Below are 18,281 nucleotides of genomic sequence, written 5' to 3'. Positions count from 1 at the left end.
AGGCATCTTTTAAAGCACCACTTCAAGAGATGATGATCATTTGAAGAAAGTAACCCATACCATCAAATCTGATGTTATCAACTAAACAAACACAACTAGGCTAGATGCCAGATTATTTTTGATAAAATTATAATATAGTTAAAAATGTAATTGGGTCATGAACAAGACAGTCTCTTTTTGTCCTTTGCATTTATAACACCTTACGTGTTAAAACGTTTCATTAAAAGGCAATTCTCAAGCTTCTCAAGATACCCGTTTTAGCATTTCATCGATAGCGCAGATCTGGCAACCCAAGCTCTGCAACTGCACAGGTCCTCTTTCTGACCAACCAGCTCGCGTATGCACAGCGAAACGAGCATACACCATTGAAAATGCCTGTAAGTTATTAATTCCTTTAGTTAGAGTTACTATAGTGTGTTGTCAACTGTCGGTACATATGTCGAGTTCCCATCGCCACATAATGCCGTTGTGTCCGCGGTCTGAAAGTTGTGTTGTTAGTGTGTAGCAGCAGCAGCACATGGCGAGAAAGTTAGCTAACAGCGTTAGCCCTGTCTGGAACGGGCGGCGACTAATTGCTGAAACCCAACAGTATCCGATGAGTATTCTCGTTGCAGATTGATTTCGGTCCAGGAAATAATCTGTACCTGTTTTGCTTGTAACACAAGGCCAGTCGTACGGTTACCCCCAGCTGATTATAGTGTACAAAGTCAATTGAACAACAACTACTTTTGAACAACAACGACGTTATCGATGTTTAGTGTTATTCCAACATACATGATGTTTCGAAAATCTAAGTTAGTTTACATATTGACCTTTGCCGTGATGTGTAGATTTAAAAACATAACAAAATGCGTAGTCTCCCTTGTTTTTCAAAGCAGTAGCATTACCTATACATATATGTAGTCAAATAAGCTTCACAGCTGTTATAGTCACATATTTTACTAAACTTGGCTCAGGTCTAACTCCCTCAAAACTGTTGAAATGCATTTAACCTGGTTTGTATTTTTCACTCCAGCTTGCAAGAGACCTCCTCCACCCTACAATTGAACATGAGAGAAGACAACATAAAAAGAAAAGGCTGGTTCAGAGTCCCAACTCCTACTTTATGGACGTGAAGTGCCCAGGTATATATTTATATACACGTCAGATTTCAGTTCTCATCGACATATGATAAATGCATAAAGAATAATAAATGCCGAGTGTATGCCTTTTTTGTTTGATCATACATGGGATTATTTCTCCTGTCATCTCCCGTCCCGTCAACTGATTTAGCCATCTTCAATATCACATTTCAAGTGACATTTATGAAAAGCTAATCCGAGTGCATTTAAATCGTATTATTGTGTAATTACAGTCTAATCATGTTTCTTTATAGGCTGCTACAAGATCACCACAGTGTTCAGCCATGCTCAGACAGTGGTACTCTGTGTGGGATGCGCAACAGTGCTTTGCCAGTCAAAAGGAGGAAAGGCCAGACTGACAGAAGGTAAAAGATCCACATAAGTTGAATTATTGCAAGTCCTATAAAGTACTTTGCTAATTATGAAGTATCACCTTTTTACATGTGTATATCTGTAAGTGGAAGGCAGTTTTAACTTATTTTAATTTTTGCTTTTCAGGTTGCTCTTTCAGGAGGAAGCAGCATTAAAAGGGGACACTTAGTCATGATTGCAATTAAGCCATGCTGTTGAGCAATTATATCTCCCCATTATGTAACAAAGTAACTGTGCATTCATTAACAGCAGGTCCTGTCACTATACAGATGTCCAACTTTTATGAAGAATTTGTAAACTAGCAAACATTTTATTCTGCAAGATGATTAATGTTACATTTCTATAAGCCAATAAAACACTCTGAAAACATGTTAAAGCATTCTGGGACTTTTATTGAGAAAAAAAAAATGATGTTTGTCAAGACTGAAATTACCTTCATAGAAAGCATACAAGTAGTCTTTTCAGCTTTTGAAAAGAAAACATATGTACCATAGATTTCATTGGAAACATATGGGTATAAAACACAGATCTTAAATAGAGAACATACAAGACACTGACACCAAAATACCGTTTTGATAACTTAGGGAGCACAAACAAAACGTGAAAGGAGTACCCCACTTGCATATTTGTGTCCCTTTAGTCATACAAAAATGGCATTGGCAACTGTTTTAAACCTAATGTTACTTCTTTTCATCAATGTTTTTTTGTGAAAACAGGACTTAAAAAAGAAAAGGCATTTTCACACAAAAAAAAAAAATCCACATGCTCTACGACGTTTTTAATTATTTTTTTACAACTACTGCGTCTGACATTGCACCCCGTTTCCGTTTCTGGGACCCTCTTCGTCTTCCTCATACGCTTCCCTACTGGCCCTTCTCTGTGACGACACATCCGGCTCACTGAGTTCCACCTCCTCCATGTCATCAGTAATCATCACATCCTCTCTGGGAGGAAGCAGTCTTTCCAGCTGGAACATGAGATGCTCTGGAAGCCAGCCTTTCTCTGGAAATGCAACCTACGGGATGCATAACAATTTGCTTAAATAAATGTTTTCTTTACAGCATAACAATTGGTTGATATCCAGATTTCGGTCAGTGGGACAATTTTGTGTTCAGTGTACCTTACCTGGAACTTAATGATAAGCTGCCCTTTTTCATACGGCTCCTTGTAAATTGGCATGCCCTCATTCTGAACACATCTGATGTCATTATGCTTGATTACTTCACCTGTTGACAGAAAACAAGATGTTTATTATATTTTAATTACAAATATAGTCTACCAGAAAAGGCAACACTGTAGGCGAGGTTGATTTCAGTCAATTACCTGGTAGTGCGCTGATGACGAGCGTTCTGTCGTCTAATGTTTGAATAGTCTTCTTGAAACCACACAGAGCCTCAGATAGTTTGATATCCATCTTCATTATCAAATCTTCGTCTTTCCTCTGGAACAAGGGGTGATCCTTCTGATCCAGAACGATGATTACATCCCCTGGCTCCAGTCCAGGTTCCTGGTCCCCTTCTCCAGTGAATGTTATTTTCTGACCGTCCCTCATACCTGCACCAAACATTTATCTTAGGTTTAGTTTGGGTGGCAAGACACATTTGCACTAATACATATATTATTGCTATTATATATTATCAAATATGGAAAACAACATACCTTTGTCAATGTGAACCTCAAGAACTTTCTTCTTGCGTTCTACTTTGCGTCCATTGCAGCTCTTACAGCGGTCCTTGGAGCTAAATTTCTCTCCCTGTCCCTGGCAGTCTGCACACACACTCTGGATCTGCTGGATCATGCCAGGCCCAATCTGTTGCACCTTGATTTGAACACCTCTTCCTTTGCAAATGGAGCACTTTTCCATTGCACCTTTCTTCCCACCATAGCCTGTAACAAACAGGACAATGTCATTAACTGAAAATTAAATCACTATTTCATATTGTGTATTTAAAAAAGAAAATAAATAACACTGCGTACCTTCACATGAGTCACAAATGATGTTCTTTTGAAGTCCGAGCTTCCTTGTACTGCCATTGTACATCTCATCCAGTGTTACACTAAGTTGGTGGACGACATTCTTCCCTGCAGGAAAAGCAAATACATCCAAATTAAACAGTTATTAAGTTGTGGCTGTTAAGGTTAGTTTATTGCCTCCCATGAGGCATTTTTTGGGGGGGGTGTTGAGTTAGGACATCCCCATGATCTTCCATGCTATTTTAGCCAGATTGAATATTTGAGCTTTAAGCTTAAATGTAAGATTTTCAAAGCAGCTGGTACTACAAAAACGTAAGGAAATGGTGGTGCTTATGGATTCTTGTACAAAAGCTTTCAACATGAGTGTGCCTGCTGCTCACTTGTAGTAAGTGACCAGTGTGATGTCCTTGCCCGTGGATGACCACAGAAATATCATCTCAAACTGATCTGGGATCTAACCCAATTTCTTCAGTTTCATGTTGAAGGATGTGAAAATGATGCCAAATTAGTCACCAAACATAATCCACTTCATCAGTATCGCTGATGAAGTGGATTATGATATAGCTTGTGATTAAAAAAGGATTTGTGTGGCCTCAAAACATTCATAACAAATTAGCCAAGTAATTTGTATATGGCGGAAGGTTTTTATATACAAACAGCTGCTAGGTTACTTTTATAAATCTTACCTCTTCTCTCTCTCTGCATCCTCCCTCCACCTCCAAAGAACATGTTGAACATGTCCATTGGTGAAGTTCCTCCTCCCATGCCTCCTTCTTTGATTGCTTGTTCTCCTCCTTGGTCATACAAGGATCTCTTCTCTGGATTTGACAGCACTTCATATGCTTGAGATATAAGCTTGAACTGTAACAATCAAAACAAATTAAGTTTTTGAAGCATCAGGCTCCCTTCAATCAATCATCAATGTTTATTTATATAGCCCAATATCACAAATGTTACCTTTGTCTCAGTGGACTTCACAGTTTGTACAGAATACCAGTATGACAACAATGCTCAATGGATATGTAAATAAGTGATAATAAATATCATTCAAGTAAACATCTCAGAATCCAACCAAAGTTAAAACATACAATATAACATCAAATATAGTTGTATACATTAGATTGTGTTGCTAATATAAAAAGGTAATGCTGCCAATTGCCAATGTAAGGTCACGTTGCTATGGTTAACAGGGTGTATACAGTAGAGATTATATTAGTATTACTTGGTGTAACTGTTACATTATCATCACATTGTGATGCTAATAGACTGTGTGGAAATCGCAGGTGTCCTAAATGTATCAGATCAAGTCCATCAGCATAAGGAGCCTAAAAATATAATCTTAAAGTATAATTAACAACCACTTCCTTCATTTTATTTAAATGTCACAACCTACGGTGGCATTTGACCCCAGTTTCAGATGGGCATATCTCCCTGTTCCTAAACAGAGGAGCTGCGAGCTTACTCCAGAAAGTCAATTCAACAAGGCGTACAGTTTAAAATTAGACAGCATTTGTTACTGTCCATAAAGGGCTTCAGGATATCTAGCTACATGCTACTAACTTACCTTCTCTCCTTCATTGGGGTTCTTGTCGGGATGATATTTCAATGCGAGTTTTCTGTAGGCTTTTTTGAGTTCATCCTGCGAGGCTTCAGGGTTGACACCCAGTAACTCGTAGAAGCCGGTTTCGTGAACCATGGTTACAACCTACATTTAAATAAAGCAGAAAACAAATCAGCATCCATCAAATACGAAGGATGGCCTAAAACCATAAACCGTACGCTAGCTAACAACCGTGTTACTAAAAAACAAATGTCCCTACAGCATGTGATACACGACGTTACAAAAGAACCGGTGGCTTAAATACAGTAGCCTGAAACGGACAACGTGAGTAAGCGTGGGGTTAAATGACGATCAACCATACACAAGCTTAGCCTATATTACATTAACATTTAATGAAAGAGCTAGCATGTATTAGCCGTATAGCTAAGCAGTTTTTCAAAGCACCGTTTAGTGTAGGCCTACTTACTTGCTAGGAGATTTTACTATTCAAGCTTTAGTAAGGGTTACGGTGAGGCTGGTGGAGGAAGATGGCTGGCTCTTCTTATAGTCGCTCGGCTCTGCGCTTTGGAACTTTCTGGAGAGCTGTGGAAGAGTGGCCGGAAGTGTCGTTGGGCTGCAGTCTAGAAAATACCTGGGGGAGGGGTGCATGATCAGACTGACTGGTTCATCTAGGAACTTCACATTACCTTGTTTAATGAATGATAATGAAAATGAAGTACGCCAAGCAATGTTGGAGAAAGTACTTCTAGACTACAAATATAAAAGCAGAAAACGTAAAATAATTCTTACTCATTCTGGGTTGGCTTTCTGTGTCCCCAATACGCCTCCTCAAAAGGTTGGTGTTATGGGCATACTATTTTTATTATTATAAATGTGGGCAATATTTCTGTGATTTATTTAAGTTGAAGCATATTCCTACGTACTATTATCTGTTTTTAAATTGTACATACACAATATTGCCATGCAAAATATCTAACAGTAACCACGGCTGTCATATAATCTTAGTGGAGATACAAGCACACTATTTGTTAATATTAGTATATATTATTTGTATTATGTCATGAAGTGGTGGTTATATAAGGTAATTTAACATCCAACTCTTTGTAGGAAAGAACCACAAAGTGGCTACTATCAATATTTTTATAATAACAATATGTTATATTAAAACGTTAAAGAACAATGTGAAAAGGTGTCTGGTGATAGTGAACATACATAATCATTAGCTGAACCTGCTGCCCCCAGGTGGACAGAATAAATAAGATATTCCAGGTTTAAAGCTACATTAAACCACAAATCAGTTTAGTTTTATAAATACATCTATATTATTAATACACACCCAATCCTAAATTTGCAACTCATTGCTGTAACTCACCTAATGAAAGTATATATTTTTTTATATGCAGTTCATGTTATCCATCCTGTAACTACTCAACTATAAGACACAAAGCCCAAGTACTGCAATGGAATGTAAACAAACCAGTCTTTTAAAAATAAAAAAACATTTAAAAATGTTCAACTTAAATTGAGCCCTCTAGTTGGGAAGACAGCTTCTATTAATTAATAGTATTAATTAGCATCAGGTGAAAATACTCAGGTAAGGTAGCCTACAAGTACCACTAAATGGACTTAGATACAGTACCTGAGTAAATAAACTCAGTTTTTTTGCCACAACTATAGGTGAGTGGCTGTATTGGTAGTTTGATACTTAACAAAAAAGTACTACACTTCCGTCAAGTGACTATACTGTACATCAGAAGGGCTCAACATAAGGCAGCTCACATTAACCCAAGTGATCAATCTTTGGCATACTAAACTCAGATATTGGGTTATTATAATTCTCATCAGATATATGCAATTTAGATTATTTTAAAGCAGAATTGTTAGGATTTGGGTTTAACATGTCTGTGTGTAATTTATCATTATAATCGTACTGTTTTACATATGAAAAGACTAAGCTCATTTAAATTCCGGACATGTTCTTGAGCCAACAGGTCCATGCAGTGCTCTCAAAGGACTTTCTGATTTGTTCACAGCTAGTTAAAACTTCATGGGGCTTGATGTTACCAGTTACTCTAAAGTCCTACTATTTAAGGGTGCACTTGTCCTGTAAGAAAACATTTTCTGTTTCATACCAGTCGATTTTGAAAAGGTTTTCCTTTTAGCAAATCAAGAGGCTAGATCCTAGAGGATTGCTTCACTACCAATATATCTACAACAGTATGGACCTTCCTGGTGAGGAGAAGGGAGAAGATCAACTTGAAAACAGGTAAGCTATACAAAAATGACTTTATCTAGATGAGGAAGAGATGCTAGTCTCTTTAGACAACACTACTTTTAAGTAGAAGTTAAATTAGCTGTAGGAGAAGTTCGGCAAGTTAAGGCTGAGTGAACCAGAGTTCACATTAGTTAGCATTTGAAATGACTACATTACTAAATTGGAAGAGTGATGAAAGTTGTACCGGATTTCGTAATTTAACACCAGCTTTCAGTATCAACATCCTGTATACCTTGTATTAAAATTGATCGTTGCCAACACTTTATGGATATAGAAAAGGAATGGAGGCTTAAAGTCCAGATAGTCTCATTTAGAGACTTTTGTGAGTTGGGTTTTGTGAGTTTTAATGAGCAAGAGTAAATAAACTTGAGCTTGCATTGAAAATATTCTGCCAAAAACAAAACAATGGGGCTTCAGCTCTGGCAAAAGCCTGACATTGTGTGTGTTAAACAGCGCAGCTGAAAATTAGACCCATGTGATGACCGAGTGGCCCGATTGCTACAATGTGAGTGTGTATGAGCTGTTAGGCCCATCTTTTCTCTTTATTTTTCAGAGTTCAGGAGTCTATGGCACATGTGCAGATAGATGGTGAAGAACATGCCTCTGTAGGTGAGTTATGAGCACATGGGTCTGTTGAATTAGAGTATGTAAACTAGATTATTTTTTTCTAATTTCCTTTGTCCCTCTTCTCAGGAAGGAAAAACCTAGAGGTTCAGTTTGCTTGCACACCACTTGCTCAAGCCAGTTCTCTTTGGACCACTGATGCTAAAGGCGCGGTGAGACTGAGAATAGAAGAAGGATGCCCAGAGGAACCGGTTACCGTTCACCAAATGTTTAAAGCCTCTGTTGAGAAATATGGAAACATGTATGCACTGGCCAGCAAGATGGACAACAAATGGGAAAAGATAACTTTCTCAGAGTATTATCAATTCTGCCGGAGAGCAGCCAAGAGCTTTATGAAGGTATGTTTTTTAAATAAAAACAACACATTGTGTGTAATACATACTAAATTATTTAAACTATTGAGTACTATCAATGGGCAGATTTTTTTTTAAAAGACAAAAATGTGTGCAGCTTGGTCTAGAACGATTCCATGGAGTGGCGATACTAGGATTCAATTCAGCAGAGTGGTTCTTCTCTTCAGTCGGTACCATCATGGCGGGGTGAGAAAGACACAGCATCAACAGCTGACATGAATCAGCATAAACTGTACCCAAATATACAGTGTCTTTGTTATTAATGCTGTTTTTATTATTTCAACTGCTCATTTTGCAATGTTACATCCGTTAACCTTTTTTTCTCCTGTGACTGATGAATATTTTTTATTTAGGGGGATAATGACAGGAATGTATCCCACTAACTCACCAGAAGCTTGCCAGTATGTTGCAAGTGACTCCAAAGCCAACATTATTGTGGTGGAAAACCAGAAGCAATTGGATAAAATCCTGCAGGTACTGTCGCGTATATAATATATAAATGTTTTTCTCCACATACAGAACATACTGTAAATGTCTCCCTCTTTATACCTTAGATACGAGACAGGCTGCCCCATTTGAAAGCCATAGTGCAGTTCAGTGGAAACCCCCAGCAGAGGATCTCAAACATTTACTCCGTAAGTCCTCTTGATTAAATTATCAAAGTGTCTTTTGAGCTCAGGCTGTGACGCTCTCTGTTGCTGTTTTGGGGTAGTGGGAGGACTTCATGGATCTGGGTCTAGATGTTTCTGAGGATGAGCTGGATGACATCATTGACAGCCAGAGAGCCAACCAATGCTGCATCCTGATCTACACATCTGGCACCACGGGCAAGCCCAAGGGAGTTATGCTCAGTCATGACAATGTAAGTTTACTATTCTTAGTCCGCACTTACTCAGAGTTACAGGAGACTAAACGTCTATCTTTATCTGTGATGTGTATTTAGATCACATGGACGGCCAATCATGCCAGCAGGGTGGGGGAGATGCAGCCAGCTGACACCCAACAGGAGTCACTGGTGAGCTACCTGCCTCTCAGCCACATCGCTGCTCAGATCTATGATATGTGGACGGCCATCCAGTGGGCTGAGCTGGTATACTTTGCACAGCCAGATGCCCTAAAGGTAAATAAAATTGCTTAGATCACAGATATAATAGTTGTAGACATAACAAACAAAGAACAGTGCACAATAACCCCTACCACAGACAGCTATACAGCACATCAGACAAAAAGGGGAAATCATTTAATAAGATTAAATCATTATAATACAATAAAGAGACATAATAAAACCTAAATAGACATTGAATGTAAATGTTAATGAATTTTCTAGTAAATAAATAGGGAAAATATTCATTAAAGTACCATATTAGGTACATATAAGATTAGGACTACAGCTATCAAATGAGAGTCTTTCATCTGTAAGACTTTTAGTAAATTAAAGTTAATAGCTCCACTGTGGGTTTAACTACTAGTTTTCCCATATGCATTATTCTCTTTAATCAATCATGCAAACTACATTTTAGCTGTGCAAGAGACAAGCGCAATAATGTGGTCAATAATAAATGTCACTTGATTTGTGTTTTGTTTTTTTGCTCGGTTTGTCCCTTATTTGTTATAGGGAAGCCTGATAACAACTCTACGAGAAGTTTGTCCTACATCTCACATGGGTGTCCCACGAGTATGGGAGAAAATGATGGAGAAAATAAAACAGGCAATAAGTGAGTGTGGATATGTGAAAAAGAAACTGGTGACATGGGCAATGTCAGTCAGTCTGGAAGCTAATCAAAAGTGTTCACAAACGTAAGTGCTGATGAAACTTGAATATTTTTGAAGAATTAAACTGAGCCATCAAATGCAGAGATTATTCAATAATATTGACATTTTCTTATGTTTTGTTTTAGGGATGATGACAAACCTTTCCTGTTCACACTGGCCGACAGCCTTGTGCTTCAGAGGCTTAGGACCGAGCTGGGTCTGTCTTGCTGTCAGAAGTTCTTCTCAGGAGCAGCACCGATCAGTAGTGAAACGGTGCAGTTTTTCCTGGGCCTGAACATCAGGTTGTATGAGGCATATGGCATGAGTGAGAGCACAGGACCTCACTTTATGTCAGGTCCCAGAGCTTACAAACTACCAAGGTAATACAAAATCAAGGATCGGAAAAACTGTATGTATGGTTATGTGTTTTTAAAATCATATTAACATATTTTTTTCTCTGACTAAGCTGCGGGAAGGTGGTGCCTGGCTGTAGATACAAAATGGTCGACATAGACTCTGAGGGGACAGGGGAAATTTGCTTTTGGGGACGTAACATTTTCATGGGTTTCCTCAACATGGAAGACCAAACAAGAGAAGCATTGGACGAAGATGGATGGTTGCATTCTGGAGACTTGGGCAAGATCGACGAAGAGGGTTTCTTGTACATCACAGGGAGAATAAAAGGTAGAACAATCTCAGCAAATAAGGCTATATTAGGAGACTTGCTTGTGATAGGTCACCAGTTCACGTTCTGTACATTTCCCACATCTAAGTACAAGTTGTTCTGCACAGAACATACGGCTCCATTATCCCTGTTATCCATGTAATGTCAGGGTGCCCTCTCTCTCCATTCAGAGCTGATCATCACAGCTGGAGGGGAGAACATTCCCCCTCTTTCCATAGAGGAAAAAGTGAAAAAGGAGCTACCTATCATCAGCAACGCCATGCTCATTGGGGACAAGAGGAAGTTCTTGACAATTCTTTTAACACTCAAGGTATCTTATTAGATTAGCCATTAGTTATTATCCCGATGATGGTGCGCTATACTGTATTATTGACATTACCAAGGTTATTGTAAATACACCAATTACAGACACAAACTAACACTAACTAGCAATTTCCATCTAATGTTCTTCTGGTCAATCTCCTTAGAGAGAGATGTGTAACCCCAGCAATGTATTTCCATGTTCCAGTGTTGTAGCGATACAGAAACCATGGAGCCAATGGAGGAGCTGAGTGGTGAGACTGTGCAGTTTTGCCGACAGCTGGGCAGCCAAGCAACCACGGTGTCTGACATCATCGAGGGGAAAGACAAAGAAGTGTACCGGACCATTCAAGAAGCGATCAACAGAGTAAACTCTACAGCCACCTCTAACGCCCAATGCATACAGAAGTGGGCTATCCTGAGAAAGGACTTCTCTGTTTCTGGAGGAGAGCTGGGTAAATTAAGCAGTACATGGATAGGTTGAGAATGTTGTATAATAAATAGATTACACTTTCATATTTAAAGCAATTAAATTGTGAGAAGAACTATTGCTCATTATAATGATTTCCTCGTTTCAGGTCCCACAATGAAGCTCCGTCGCCCTGTTGTGTTGAAGATGTACCAGAAGGTCATAGAGAGCCTCTATCAAGAGTAGTGTCACGTTCTAAGAGAAATGACTGTGTAATTGTTAGTATAAAAATCACTTGCATATCTCATTATCCTTTTGGACATGCATGGCATTTAATTATATCTGTGTATTGTGTTCAGAATGCATAAATAATACAGGAACAATTTATGTTTCTCTTTTACATTAAAGAAGTTACCAGATAAATAAATAGTGAATAATACTGAGAATTTTAAAAAGTCACACCATTTGTATTCATTTTCTCATAGGCAGAAATATTTCTTTTTGATTTATGTTCGACTCTGGTCTGCAATTAAATCTTTTGATGCCTTTAAATCATAAGTTACTTTCATGACAGGATCTTCTATTTTGTGTAAATACCAAATTGGTTTTCAATATTAGATATTTGGTCCATAAAGACTGGTTTGAGTCCCCATATGGTCCTGTGTGTGCATGTGTGTATTTCAACTGTAACTGTATAACAACAGAGTGAAAACTGAATATCTTTATAATATATTAATAAAGTATATATTTTTCTTCTTCCACCAGGAATCTTATTACTAGAGTCATCATCATAGCAGCTGAGATAGTCAAGTAATTGCATAACAATAAATAAAAGGTCTGGCAGTTCAGTTGTCATAGTGATATTTATGTTTCTTTAAACATTCATGATATTTGCAGCAGTATGACAGAAAATAAAAACTTAGTGCAAAACATCTGTTTCACGTAACAGAAGCCTGATTATATGTAAATTAATAAAAGCTTGAATCCATTTTTTTCACATTAGGAATGCAAAACACATATAGTTGATTGTTTGACAAACATCTTCAGTGTTACTTAAGCGACCATGGACGTTACAAATTGCATCTTTTATGTCAAATAAAAGTGTCAATTACATTACACATTACAAGTGGCCAAATTAAGCCATTAAATAAACAATATCCACATATACACACAATTACAGTAACTGTTGTTCTTAAGACATTACTTTAGAGCTTGCAAAGTTAACAATAACACAATCAGGATCTTTAACCTCCCGAGTGTTTTAAAAATACATAATATGGTTTAAATGTGCACATACACCGTAACATGGTGACATAAAGCGACCCTAATAATCAACCGGTGGTATTTTAAGGATCCTTTTAGTCCAGATCCAGCACTCGTTGACATATTGCTTCTGTGAATTCTGAGCACTTTGAGTTCCCTCCCAAGTCTTTTGTTAGAACCTTAAAGATGGATGAAAAATTCGTAATTAACAGTCAAATAAAACCAGAACGGCATGTCTCAATTTCTTTAAAGTAGATTACCTTTTTGTCTCGAATGATGTCAAAGCAGGCAGCTTCTATCTTTTTGGCGTGGCCATGCAGGCCCATGTGCCGCAGCATCATGACTGCACTGAGCAGCAGGGCGGTGGGGTTGGCCATGTCTTTTCCTGCTATGTCTGGGGCCGTTCCATGAACCTGACGGGAGAAATAAATCAGAAACATTCATTATGTTTGACATTTGTATAAACACCAGTGTGATATGCGTTGATGTGCTTGAATTAACTAATATCGCACTATGAATTTCTACTGTGCAACATGTACTTTTGTGATGGAAGTGAAACTGAAGAAAACAATAAATGAAGAGTCTGACAAATGGAAATAAAAAAAAACGTACCGACTCAAATATGGCAACACCATTGGCCCCAATGTTCCCGCTAGGAGTCACTCCAAGACCTCCAATCAGTCCAGCACAAAGATCACTGTAATGGTAAACACATACACTTGCCTTTAGATGTATTATTGTACATACTTGGCTCTATGGTTTACTATGTAGAATATTTATTTACCTCAAGATGTCTCCATACAAATTTGGCATTACTAATACATCAAACTGTGTGGGATCCTGTACCATCTATAAGAACAAGTATTACAATGCCACTATTAATTAACGTATAACAAAACATGCTTTATATCCATCTAAAACAGTGTACATATTCAACGTTTTAATGACAAAATATATTGGGACTTACATTAAGACACACAGTATCCAAGTACATCTCTGTGAATTTCACATCTTTGTGCTTTTCAGCAGCCTCTCTGCATTTCCGCAGAAACAGCCCATCTGACATGCGCCTATAAAAATGACAAAAGAGGACAATAATTCAATTTAGGAAATAGATTTTAAAATTACAAATGAGTTGAAGTACTTTGTACTAAATGTAACTTACATAATATTGGCCTTATGAACAGCTGTAACACTGGCCCTCTGATTATTTCTGGCATATTCAAAAGCATACTCTGCGATGCGTTGGCTAGCTTGCTCTGTAATGAGCTTAATGCTCTGTACAACTCCATCAACAATCTGAAAATACACAAATCCAAGAGATTTATGGTAATAATATGTGACAAAATAAATAACATTGATTTAATTGCTTAATATCCTATGTGGTCTGTGCAAGGGAAAATAAACAAAACGTCAATAGAGCAAAACTGTGAACAATTTAACAGCTGGAAAAGTAATGTTTTGTTTAGGGTCTTACCACATGTTCAATCCCACTGTATTCCCCCTCAGTGTTCTCTCTGATGGTGACCAGGTTCACATCAGTGTAGGGGGTCTTGTAGCCCTCGATGGACACACAGGGACGGACATTGGCATAAAGGTCAAAGGTTTTCCTGAGCAGCAAGTTCATAGAGGGATGGCCTGCCGCTATTGGTGTCTTCAAAGGACCTGAAGAATAAAAGTAATTCAAAAAAATGTACTGATTCAACTGCTAACACATCTAAAACTCATTTGAATTAAAAACCTTTTACTAACACAAGGTATATATTTATTAAAGTGGTCTTGTAGTAAATAAATATTGATAATTAACAATAATTAACTGACATTTACTTTTTATTTTAGTAATCTAAAGTTTGTTAAGCAGGTTACCTTTTAGGCCAATTTTGTTTCTGTCCATGGATTTTTTGGCATCAGGAGGGATCATCCATTTACCACCAGGTCCTTTAATGGCTGTAACATTTCTCTCTTCCCACTGAATAGGTGCCTAGATTTAAAAAAAGGGGTGTACAGCAAAATCACTTGATTAGTATACATTAAGCAGACTTGAATTGCTTTACTGATTGGATCAGATTGGTCTCTTAAGTATCGAGGCTGGAGTAATACAAAAGTTATCTGTTGCAACCTAAACGATAATTTTGCTGGATTATGTTGTTAGTGAAAAATACTGTTTGTGCTGCTCCTCCAGTACTAACTTTAGCTGCTTCAAATATCTTCATGACAGCAGAGGAGATCTCTGGACCAATTCCATCCCCGGGGATTAAAGTGACAGTGTGAATCTGTAGGGCAGAACAAAAAACACGTATCAGAAAATAATAATTATGCACAGTGTAAGACAAGCAATAAGTAACATCACATTTTGTGTGTAGTTCTTCAGAAAAAACACATACCCCACGCACATACGTCCTGGGTTGTGGAGATTCTGTCCTCAAAGCTCCAACCACCCGCGACACCTGACAGGCACAAATAAAACAATTCCCCCCCACGTTTTATCAATGTTGACAGCATATATAAAGTGTATACACAGAGTCATATAAAGTGTTTTATTGTGTATTTTCAAAAATAGTAAGAAAAAGCAACATTAAATAAAGTAAATTAGTAGAAACTAGTAAATTGAGCAAATCTTATTGAGAAAACAGAACATACCAGAATGGTGATGATCTGAGAATTAAGAACTTGTGTTTCATAGAATAGACTACTTGATCTGGATAACTGTTCACATGTAATGCACTTTATGACCAAAAGTAAAAATACATCTGTTGTGCCAATCCTTGGTCACTTTAGGATACCGCTTTCAAAAGCACATGAAAGCAGTACAATGAGATTAAACGTACTATTATTTATAGATAGATAAAGCATGACATGGGAGCAATCTGCAAAGGCCATTCTGGAAGACGAGACTCAATCCAGTTCACAGCAGTGGACGTCATTAATTGTTAATATGTAAGCTGTGTTGAAAGGGTCATTTTATAATATATCTATTCAGTGTAAATGACTATAAACACAGTTACTTGCCTTTGCCGATGATACACAGCAACACCACAAGAGAGGGAGATGTAGATCACCAGTAGGAAAAGTGAATCAAGAGGTCACCTTTAGCACAACTGACATCTAACAGGCGCTCCGACTAGCAAAACAGTATGCCCATTCCAGATTTGAATAACAGTTTTACTGAGGGAAATTGCTAGCTAGCATTAGCTCTTTTCGAAATACGTTTGCTTAACTTACTTCCTGAGCCTCGATTTTATCCTTGCCATTGATGGACAAACCCCACTGTCTTAGTAGGTTAAAGATCTGTAGATAAGGGACATTACATTGACATTTCGTTTAAATTGAACAATGACCTATAAAATGAATCTTAAAACAATGTATGATAGAATAAAACATGTAGGTTGCTGCTAGCTAAGCTTTCCTTTTCGTTCAATACTACCTAACTAGCCATCTAGCACTACAGAGTCAGGTTGCTATAGTAACTCCAAACAAGTAGCTTTAGCGCCTAGCTAGGTGAACTGTCACTGGAATGCCGGAAGTCTTTCACTTTGTGAACGACAGTCAAATAAGCTAACGTTAGGTAGTTTATTATAATACAATGACATGCGTTTAATGCAACGATTAACATATTTCCCCGTAAATACCGTTGACCTCCACGCCTTTCCTGCCATCCTTTACTAGCCAAGGTCGATGCAGCAGCGCCAGCTGTGAAGCTAACAACAGAACAAAGCGGATATCCGCTCTGAACCAATGTGTTTTTCAAAATAAACCCTTTAATACATTTAAATCCTTTTACATAATTTGTACTTTTAAAAAAACGTATTATTATTTTTGGAATAGCTTCGTTCAGTTATAGACTATTTTTAATACATAATTTTATGTTTGCAAATTGCAAAAGAAAAAGGTTGCCGTTGCTCTTATTTTGGACATCTTCCGGGGATTGTACTGAGATGTCGGTGAATTTCTGTGTAGTGTATGGTACGGTGGTCCTGAAGTGCAAGACACCACAGCATTTCACAAAACACAACAGCATTTCACAAAACACAACAGCATTTCACAAAACGCCGCAGCATTTCAGAAAACACCACAGCATTTCACATTGGACGGAAAGGGTATTCCTTAGGGAGAACACTTCTTGTTTGTGAATGGACAGAGCCAGCCATAGAAATGACGCTTCGTGATTGGCCCATCAGTTGTTAGCTGTTAACACACGCTCACAGCTCCTCATATAAACTGGACAAAAGTTAAACATATACAAAACACAGACTGTCTATGTCATGGCGAATACAATCGCTGCTTTATTTATGTCTGTATGTATGACGTTGTTGTGAGTGTGGACGGAGCAGCTACAGGTTAGTTTAGCCTGATCGATCCGAGTATTACAATTAAATCACGGTCAAATATGTTCATTTTGTTGTAGTTGGTATCTCCCATTGGATTTACATGGAGATACAGCCCGCCCCCTCTCCAGCGTCTTGTTTGAATGACAGGAGTAAACACAGAATTAATGCTTTATTAATTCATGGTTTTTAAGGGGCTTATCTCCACGTAAATACTATGGTAGACCACCAAATATTCGCATCGCTCTAATCGCACGAGTTTCACCGCGGCTGTCAGCTGTGTTTGCTCCTGTCATTCAAACAAGAGGCGCTGGAGAGGGGGCGGGGCGTATCTCCATGTAAATCCAATGGGAGATACCAACTACAACAAAATGAATATATTTGACCGTGATTTAATTGTAATACACGTTTCAAAGTGGTGCCGAAGTAACTACATACTGATAACGGTTAGTAAAAACCATGAATTAACGCTTTGACAAGTCTGCAGATAAGACGGCAGGCGAAAAGCTTTTAAAATGCGTGTTTTCCGAATGGAATCGGATCCATCAGGCTCAACTAACCTGTTGCCGCTCCGTCCACACTCACAACAACGTCATACAGACATAAATAAAGCTGCCACTGTATTCACCATGACATAGACAGTCTGTGGTTTGTACATGTTTAACTTTTGTCCAGTTTCTGAACAGATATGAGGAGCTGTGAGCTCTGAGTGTGTGCTAATGGCTGATGTGTTGGAACCATAGACTGTATATATAAATGGACGTAGTGTCCGTAACATCACCCATAGGATTCTGCAGAGTTGCCGTGAAGCCCTTAGTAGGCGGAGTCGGCCACTAACGGCTCGACGGTGACGTCAGAGTCTAATCCCGCCTGCTCCAAATAAGGGCAAAGAGGCGGAGCCGAGGCGGGACCTGCTGCCTCCGAACTGGAAGTAAACAGAGCTAGCTCAGGCTAAGAAGCTAAGCTAACATGAAATACATGCATACCAAGTTACTGCTAACAGTGTAGTTCCCCTATATAAACGTTACATTCATAATCAAATGAGACAATCTGCAAAATAATTAGCTATATTTTGTTATTCTTAATGCTTGTCATTCACACGTTGAGAAAAGACGGACTCCACCGCCCGGACCTAATGGAGCCGCAGTGGGCTAGTTCCGGGACGCCGGCTGGAGCTAGCCCCCTGCGGCTCCGTTAGCTCCGGCGGCCACCACTGGGATAATTGGGTCCCCTATTAACATTTGCTCCCGTTTAGCATTATGGGCGT

The 18,281-nt window shown here is 38.4% G+C and overlaps 4 protein-coding genes across 5 annotated transcripts; 2 read left to right on the top strand and 2 right to left on the bottom strand.

Moving 5' to 3' along the window:
• The first annotated feature begins 77 nt into the window (after window positions 1-77).
• On the top strand, window positions 78-1,864 carry rps27l (ribosomal protein S27 like). Its single transcript, XM_034204986.1, has 4 exons — window positions 78-377; window positions 1,016-1,124; window positions 1,376-1,486; window positions 1,620-1,864. The coding sequence occupies exons 1-4, from the start codon at window positions 372-374 to the stop codon at window positions 1,646-1,648; spliced, it is 255 nt and encodes an 84-aa protein (XP_034060877.1). The 5' UTR covers window positions 78-371; the 3' UTR covers window positions 1,649-1,864.
• dnaja (DnaJ heat shock protein family (Hsp40) member A) lies at window positions 1,865-5,694 on the bottom strand. The gene is made up of 8 exons (XM_034204983.1): window positions 5,495-5,694; window positions 5,032-5,172; window positions 4,154-4,328; window positions 3,471-3,575; window positions 3,153-3,380; window positions 2,817-3,047; window positions 2,619-2,719; window positions 1,865-2,508 (listed from the first exon to the last, which is right to left on the bottom strand). Exons 2-8 carry the CDS (start codon window positions 5,161-5,163, stop codon window positions 2,290-2,292), a joined length of 1,191 nt encoding a protein of 396 aa, XP_034060874.1. The 5' UTR covers window positions 5,164-5,172; window positions 5,495-5,694; the 3' UTR covers window positions 1,865-2,289.
• A 1,309-nt stretch (window positions 5,695-7,003) lies between these two features.
• Window positions 7,004-12,269, top strand: acsbg1 (acyl-CoA synthetase bubblegum family member 1). The gene is made up of 14 exons (XM_034204951.1): window positions 7,004-7,294; window positions 7,857-7,912; window positions 7,997-8,265; window positions 8,378-8,466; window positions 8,634-8,754; window positions 8,835-8,915; window positions 8,993-9,142; window positions 9,224-9,400; window positions 9,896-10,077; window positions 10,179-10,412; window positions 10,499-10,716; window positions 10,888-11,027; window positions 11,226-11,472; window positions 11,596-12,269. Exons 1-14 carry the CDS (start codon window positions 7,248-7,250, stop codon window positions 11,670-11,672), a joined length of 2,088 nt encoding a protein of 695 aa, XP_034060842.1. The 5' UTR covers window positions 7,004-7,247; the 3' UTR covers window positions 11,673-12,269.
• Window position 12,270: 1 nt separating this feature from the next.
• Window positions 12,271-16,395, bottom strand: idh3a (isocitrate dehydrogenase (NAD(+)) 3 catalytic subunit alpha). 2 transcript variants are annotated; one of them, XM_034204952.1, is made up of 12 exons: window positions 16,319-16,395; window positions 15,912-15,977; window positions 15,074-15,136; window positions 14,879-14,962; window positions 14,556-14,670; window positions 14,167-14,354; window positions 13,855-13,988; window positions 13,657-13,759; window positions 13,474-13,538; window positions 13,302-13,386; window positions 12,950-13,102; window positions 12,271-12,868 (listed from the first exon to the last, which is right to left on the bottom strand). In XM_034204952.1, exons 1-12 carry the CDS (start codon window positions 16,343-16,345, stop codon window positions 12,785-12,787), a joined length of 1,167 nt encoding a protein of 388 aa, XP_034060843.1. In that variant the 5' UTR covers window positions 16,346-16,395; the 3' UTR covers window positions 12,271-12,784. The 2 variants fall into 2 exon arrangements, with proteins under 2 accessions (XP_034060843.1, XP_034060844.1); XM_034204953.1 differs by lacking the exon at window positions 15,912-15,977 and having other exon boundaries at window positions 16,319-16,389.
• Between the last annotated feature and the right edge of the window lie 1,886 nt (window positions 16,396-18,281).

The sequence above is a fragment of the Gymnodraco acuticeps genome, unplaced genomic scaffold (genome assembly GCF_902827175.1).
Source record: "Gymnodraco acuticeps unplaced genomic scaffold, fGymAcu1.1, whole genome shotgun sequence".
In the NCBI taxonomy this organism is placed as follows: Eukaryota; Metazoa; Chordata; class Actinopteri; order Perciformes; family Bathydraconidae; genus Gymnodraco; species Gymnodraco acuticeps.
Note: the sequence above shows the minus strand (reverse complement) of the source record. Positions and strands in the feature narration are given on the sequence as shown.